Raw genomic sequence first — 7,633 nt, 5'->3', positions numbered from 1 at the left:
ATATATATATAATGTGTGAATGAGTCATGCAGGTTAGCAAAGGAAAACATACTGGAGAGAATTCGAAAGAAGAAATCTTTGATCAAGAGACAGTGTGATTTCCTGTTTCCTCGTAGCTGGCCAACAGATCATAAATAGTACGGCCACTGTAATGTTTATTACATTCCTAAAATGAGATGGGTCAGAGGCAGGGTTTGATTACAATAATGTAATCCCTTGTGCGTACGTGTGTGTTTGCGCATTTGTATGTCTGTTAATCTGACTGTCTTACGTAAACAAAAATGGCTTTAAAACTGACAATTTTTACAGATACTGAGGTAAATTTTGATTTGGTAGTAGCTGAGAGTTGTACCCATCACATACTTTGAGTACTAACACTTTGTGCAATATCTTTTTTAAAACTTCAGTAGTTTCCATTAAGGTAAATCCGGACTGTTAGCAAAATAGCCCACGAAGAAGTGGGTGAATTTGAAGAAAACTCTCAAAACAATTAATCATTAGATGCACATTTCAGAGTCAGCTTGATTCAAGATGGCTGCCACAGCTAGGAAACACAAAAATGGCTGTAACTCAGTAGGTTTTAAAGATGCTGGCATTTAGTTGTGGTTGTAGCGGAGAGTCCTCTTCATCACATATCTTGAGCATTACCAATCACAGGAGATCGCTTTTTTGCCTATAAGGCAGTGGGTGCCTTTTTTCAAAGGATGCTGGTTCCATTAGAAAAGACATCTGTCTGAATTCTTTTAATTTTTCTCTGAGAATAATTTGGCTGTTGGAAGACCAGATAAAACAGCAATGTTTAGCAGACATCTTGGTGTTTATTATATGATGAGAAGAAAAAATACACAGCCATTAATCCCTGAGGCCTTTTGAAATTAGCAAACTCTTCCAACGGGCTGGAGTAACTACACAAATAGGGTTGCATTTAATTTTACCAAAGGCCTGGCCACAGTTTGAATTCACATTTTGCCCTTCAAGGATTTTTGTGACAGTGCACTACTGCTAACTGCAGGGTGGTTTTAGAGCCATAATGAGGCAAAATGCTAAGTTTTCTTTGCACACTCAACACATCTGGGGCCGGAAATCCAGCCAAGCATAATGCCTCTACCAGCTGGGATTTTTTTGCACAACACAAACAGGCACATTATACAAGTCACACAGCAGGAAAGGGCAGTTTTTGTGTGTGCTGTTTGCAGTGAACCCTTTTAAACATAATCACCCACGTTTCCTTCGTTTACAGCTCTATTTTCAGTTGCATCTCAAATAAGCTTAGCTTTAATTATACAAGAAGAAGATGCTGGAATGTGTGATACCCGAATTAAACAAGACACATATTTAGTGAACACACAGTGAATTTCTGCAACTGGCTTGGATGTCGCCGTATAAATTGGTGAAGATTAACGGCAGATTGGGGACTCTAAATCAGTCATTCGAACTGCCAAGTAATGTCCAGCTATGTTTTATTTCTTCTTCAGTCTGCCGGATTCATTTAAATCTCAGGAGAGCTTGCCTGTGAAAGCATTTAGCTGCTCTCTTCCTGATTTTTGATTTGGTCAAAGCAGACAAAAATAAAATAAAATAAAATAAAAAGACTTGTAAAAGAGAGTGAGAGGGAAGAAGAGAACGGGTTAATTTTAATGCTGCTTATTAATGTCCAGTGTGACAGTTTTTATGAGTCTGGAGTGTGCTTTTATGGTTGACTTTTGCATTAAACTCTTCTGCTGAAGAATTTTGATTCAAATTAGCCAACATGCAGAAAAACTAAAACAATACTTCAGATAACTTTGGAGGTGTTCAATAGAAAAGCTTATGATCTGAAAATTAATGGAAATCGTTTCCTACAACCTCAGGTTGGCAAAACTGTTTAAATTTGAAAGATTTAATTAAAGGTAGACCAATTAACTGGCCAACTAGTTTAACTGGTCATATTCATCCAGCCATTAGCTAATCAGTCTAGTCAAAATGAAACTATTTCCTCAAACTGAGACTGTTTAAAGACTCATCTGCAACAGATTGGTTGTTTTTACCTTTTCCACAGAACACAACTTCAAAAGACCTAAACTATATCATTTGAACCATGGTTATTGATTTATTGATTGATTTGGCATCCTTCTAGAAGGCAACCCAGAACGTTTTCTATTGTTAGTGACCAACTCCTACATTGGGTTTTTTTTTTATTTCCGTTTAGACAAATATGCTTCTTTATTTGAAATTTAGCAACAAATATGCAACAACCACTGTGACGGACACCAAAATACCCCATCCATATAGATCCACTTTGTCTAAACCAGGGGTTCTCAAGCCATTTGGGTCTGGGGACCCCTTACAGGGGCAAAAAAAAATTCCAGGGAACCTCTCATGAACCCCATGCTGTTTTAAAAGATACATTATTGTCAGTTCAACCCCTAAATGCCATGAGAATGTATATTTTTATTAAGTTTATTATGTTTGTTTTATTAGTTCATTGTTCTCCATGCATTTTTAAAAATAAAAACCAAATTAATTGGTAAATGGATTGTACTTATGTAGCGCTTTTCTATCCATCCAGTATACTCAAAGCGTGTCACACTTCAATTTGTGCCCTCATTTACCCATTCACACAGCACTCTATTATGTCTCTACAAAGCTAACAWGTACAATCATCAATGGAGACTAATCAGTGCCAATCACATTCATATACTGATGGGACACACATCTAGTGGTTAAGTGTCTTGCCCAAGGACACAACAACTGAGACAGCTGGACGAGGGATCGAACCAGCGACCTTCCGGTTCCAGGATGGCTCCCCTAACCTCTCTGCCACAGCTGCCTAAAATTAACATTTTAGTCAACTTTTTTGAGGACCCCACAAGATACCTCTCGCGGACCCCTGGGGGTCCAGGGACCTCTGGTCTAAACACACCAAAGAGAGAGATTTCAAGTCCAGTCACCCATCTGTATGTTTTGTTAGACGGTTATGTACAAACTTACTCTGATATCGTTACACTTGAAGCTTCTCAGCTTGTTAGCCCTGCTAAGGATCACCGGGTCTTTAGTCATCGTGRGAGCCAAGCTTCAGCTGAGAAAAGCAACGCATTCAGCCAACTCATGACCTCACCGTGTACGTGTGTGAGCAGCTGGAAGTGGAACCTCTCTGATCTGCTGCATAGCCTTCAACTCTCCCTTTTTCTATTTTCTTTCCCAGGATATTATCCCAAGTCCTCTGCCAGTGAAAATAAATGTAAGCATCTGTATTACTTTTTTTTATATTATTTTTGTTCACTGTTCAACCTCAYTCCTCTGCATCCACTCTGTTTCCACGAGCACGGGGTGGGAGATGGTGGGAGATCTCACCACATATCAAATCTGCAATCTTTTTTTAAAACCTATTGATAATAAAACCAAGTTAAATTCATGAGTCATGAGTTTTGTTTTAGCCTCATACTTAATAAAATACAGATATTATCTGTAAGGGGGGGGTTTGCATGTGAAAGACTTTCCAATTCACATCTGCAAGGTATCAAACTCAAAACTGTTTGCAGTCACAATAAAGTTTGACTCACATTTTGGGTTTAGAAAACGGTGCAAAAAAAAAAAAGACAACTTTTACAGTGCATTAGGGAACTTTGGATAAATGCTCTTTTAACAGCAACAGTTACAGTAATTACCCACCAAATAAACTCCAAATAAACACTCCGCTCTCACCTTGTTTAGTCACCTTGCAGTCTCGGCTCTGGAGGATGTCTTCCACCGAGGTGTCAAAGATGAAACGCACATCCTGAAGAAGACCCTGGTATACGTAAGAAAAAATGTTAATATCTTCGAAACACATTTTGACTCCTAGAACTCATTTCAGATGGACTTTAGGTTTAGAAGAGATCAGTCAAAATCCAGCATGGAAACTTTCTCGTGAACTAGGCACCCTCTTTTTTTTTTACAACCACAAGAAAATAGAGTCTAACTTTGGAGTCTTTTCCACACAAAAATGTCTGAGTAATCCAGAGCCACCCTGCCATAAGCTAAGAAAAGATTTTGTTAGTTTTTGAACTGGTTGTTTAAGCTGGGCTGTATTTAGCCACCGTGTAAAGACCGTGATTTTTGTTTCTTATGAGGTGACACAGAGGGTTTTCACGTTCTGGGAACTCTTCGACAAGCTCAAAGCCTCTGTCTTACCCTGAAGTGGTTATCCCGAATGGAACCCTTCGCCACATACATCCGGCTTCCCTCGGCCTGCAGATGCTCGTAGAAGGGCTCGTCCAGGATGAAGCTGTCGATCAGGCTGCAGCCCACGAACAGGTTGGCATTCTCGCCGTGAACGTGAAGCGTGACGTTCTTCCACTGCGAGTCCGACAGGTCCACGTCCTCGAACGACACCACGTTCTGCGAGCCGTCCACCCAGTAGATCAGGTCCAGGGTGTTGGCGCGCCCGTTGGACACGATCTCGAACTGCCGCCGGCCGTCGGGGCCCTCCAGGCCCAGCAGGGTCCCCCGCGTGGATCGGTCCTGGCGGATGGTGGCGACGAACACGAAGCCCTCGTTGTTTTGGATCTGTCGGAGGATTTGCTTCAGGACGGGGGCCCTGACGGGAGGCAGGTGGTCGAAGCGGATGAAGCGGTAGGTGGGGATGTTGGAGTTTGGGCCCCTGAATGGTCTGACCCCAATGGTTTTGCGTGTGATGTGGCTTATTTCAAACAAGTCGAAGGACACCTGATCCTCCTGCTCTCCTTCTTCAAAATCAGAAAACGGAGGATGAGAATGGACAGAGTGGTTATGTTATATGTAAAGAAAAGCTGTTATGCTTCTTGGAAATTATTGCATTTTACATCATTTTAAATCATTTATGGTTGAAGCACTGATTTACTATTAGCTGTAAACACTTTATTGACAATAATCCACATCTTTCCACTCACCTTGAGGTGTTACTTGATGGAATGTAGATAGGAGCAACAAGAAGAGACTGCTCCTGAGAATCATATTTCCTTTATAAAACAAATACATTTATTAGCTTTTTATTAATTTTCCCTTGTCCAACATTCAGAGGTTAAAGCTGAGTTTGGATTTTTGTTTAATAGTTCTTTGATGAATAAAAAAAAATAATAGATGCTTTGACGTTAATTAAAGCAACAGAGGAAAAACATAAATATGGTATATAGAAAGCGAAATATTTTTTTTCTTTTTTAAAATAAAAGTAAAAATTACTGACGTTTCTTTTGATGTTTTATGATTGTCATTCACTTTAGCCACACAGAGATAAAAAAAAATGCTGTTAGATTTATCTTTCCAAATGAAGTCTGACTTACCTGAATATTATTTTGCTTTTTCAAATTCTGACAAATATCCGCCAACAAAGATAAAAAAAAAACTGTAATTGTAAACTTTTTTTCTTTTAGTTTGTACCCAGGATGAAGTGAATGAAATGAAGATGTTCCCTGTAAAACCGGCGCGTAAAGATAAAAAAATAAAAGCCGCTTCAGTCCGCTTTGGTCCCCTACATCCAGAGCCTGGAGGATCTGTGGCTCTGAGGCTCCCTCCTCCCCCCTCTTATATGTGGAGGCTCGCAGTGCGCCTGTCAGTCACCGTCTCTGGGGTCTGATCGCTTTGCAGCCGGTTGTTACATAAAAAAAAAAGTCTTCCGACGTGCTGCGTGATGTTCGTCTCCGCGCGCCGTTGGTAGCCTTTAAAGAAGGGGGAAGGAGGGTGGGGGGTGACACGTGGCCCCTCCTTCTCTTGTCTCCCACCTTGATGCCCACCCGTCCCCTCCCTGTAGAGCCAGCAGCCCCACGCTGTGTCTGCGGCTGAGACAGATTCTGCGTAAGAGGCGGGAGGGAGAGACCAGAACCGGATCCGGTTCTGAAATTAAAGGCCCAGAGTTTTTTTTTTAATGGATGCATGTCGCCCGCCGCTTTTCATGCCAGACTTTTAAATTAGAACCATTTTATGTAGAAAAAGGGAGTTACGACCATGATGTAAATCCATCCATCCATCCATCCATCCATCCATCCATCCATCCATCCATCCATCCATCCATCCATCCATCCATCCAATTTTATCCTTGATAAAAGAGGCAACTATTTTTTAAAAATATGATTTTCTGCATCATTTCGTCCTCGCTGCTATCTGGAGCTAATACCATAGGCATAATAGGTGTAATTTTCAGGGGGGTTATGACCCCCACAATAATTAGATCCAGTCAAAATACCCCCACCCCCCATAGGCGTAATTTGCAGGGGGGTTAGGGGGGTTATGACCCCCACAATAATTTGATCTAGTTGATATAACCCACCCCCCAATAAAACATCATTTTGCTGTAACAATAAAAATGAACTGGTTAAATACACAGCTGCAACTCTAGTTGTTTTTAGTTCACTTTGACCTGATTTCAAAGTTTACAATGTCACATAAGATATGTGATATGTGCACATTTAAGCATAATTGTTGAAAATAACATGCAGGGTTTTAGTCTGCCTTTGTCACATTATGTCTAGATTGTGTTGTATTTTTTTTTCCTGGACAAATTGTAGTGCACCAGGTTGGAAATTTTAGAATGTAGGTATGTCATATAATACATCCTAAAAATGTCAAATATTTATTACTTATGGGAAAAAAAAAAGAAGGGTAAGCCTTTTCTTAATTGTTGAACTGACGTGAAACAGAAAAGGTGCAGAGTAAATACAAAAAAAAAAATCCCTGGAAAGTTAAGTAAATCAAAGCAAAAGCCTTAAAAAATATTTTATCTCCTAAATATCTTGAATGGTTTTACAAAAGTAAACAACTCAATAAATAAATAGAGAGCATAACCTCCCCAATGGTAGACCTAAAGTTACGTCCTTGCCCCACCTCCCATTAACTGACATCATTTGCTCGAACACAGTAGAAATTAACTGAAGCTCTGTTGTTGTCTTTAGGTAACTTTAACCTGATTTAAAAATTTGCCATATCATATTTGTACATTTAAGCATAATTGCTAAAAATGACATGCAGGATTATATAGAACAACCCCCGCAATGCTAGACTTAAACTTACATCCTGGCCTAATACACAGCTCAAAAATGTTCAGATATTTTTTGTGGATTTTTATTTTCATTTTTTGATAATCCTACAAAGACCAGAGATCTGGAGGAGTCATGAAGCAAAGGTGATCGATGTCAGTTAAGCTGATAAACAACTGTATTTTCCAGCTCTCTTCTCCAAGCTGTGACCTCACCGTGGAGGTTCATGGCTTTTGATCAGACACAAAAAAATAAGTTCAGTTTGATTCAAGACTGAGTAGGAAATTAGACCTTTCAAATATTTTAAGGTATTGAGTCATTTGACATTTGTTATAACCTGTGTAAATCACAACAAGTCAAAGATAAAAATATAAAAAGAAAATATTCTCATTTGCATTGATCATGTCAGAGGTCTTAAACATTTACATAAAACAGAGGACCTTTTTTTTTTTACTCATGACAACATTAACAGGTTTCTGGTTGCTTGTGGCTACAGCATCAAATAAAAAAAAGTGTCCATTTCTGACCAACATGCTGTTTATTCTAAGTCATGGTAAAGTTTTAACCATATATTTTTATTGGCAAAAAAAGGCAAGTATTTTAAGACCTAAAGTGTAAATAGTGAAGGGTATAGATGCAGAGGGACGCTGAGAAGTTGCAGAAGT

The 7,633-nt window shown here is 39.4% G+C and overlaps 1 protein-coding gene across 2 annotated transcripts in view; it reads right to left on the bottom strand.

Annotated features, from left to right (window-relative positions):
• The window catches only part of thbs2a (thrombospondin 2a), a 21,931-nt gene extending 15,927 nt beyond the window's left edge, over positions 1-6,004 (bottom strand). Inside the window, exons 1-4 of one of the 2 annotated variants that reach the window (XM_014008903.1) lie at positions 5,280-6,004; positions 4,890-4,958; positions 4,153-4,706; positions 3,685-3,769 (exon numbers count right to left, since the gene is read on the bottom strand). In XM_014008903.1, coding sequence (XP_013864357.1) covers positions 3,685-3,769; positions 4,153-4,706; positions 4,890-4,953 — 703 coding nt within the window. In that variant the 5' untranslated portion in view covers positions 4,954-4,958; positions 5,280-6,004. The remainder of the gene's footprint in view (positions 1-3,684; positions 3,770-4,152; positions 4,707-4,889; positions 4,959-5,279) is intronic. The other variant, XM_014008979.1, reaches the window with a different exon arrangement.
• Positions 6,005-7,633: the final 1,629 nt, after the last annotated feature.

The sequence above is a fragment of the Austrofundulus limnaeus genome, unplaced genomic scaffold (assembly GCF_001266775.1).
Source record: "Austrofundulus limnaeus strain Quisiro unplaced genomic scaffold, Austrofundulus_limnaeus-1.0 Scaffold0, whole genome shotgun sequence".
In the NCBI taxonomy this organism is placed as follows: Eukaryota; Metazoa; Chordata; class Actinopteri; order Cyprinodontiformes; family Rivulidae; genus Austrofundulus; species Austrofundulus limnaeus.
This window is presented reverse-complemented; position numbering and strand designations above follow the sequence as displayed.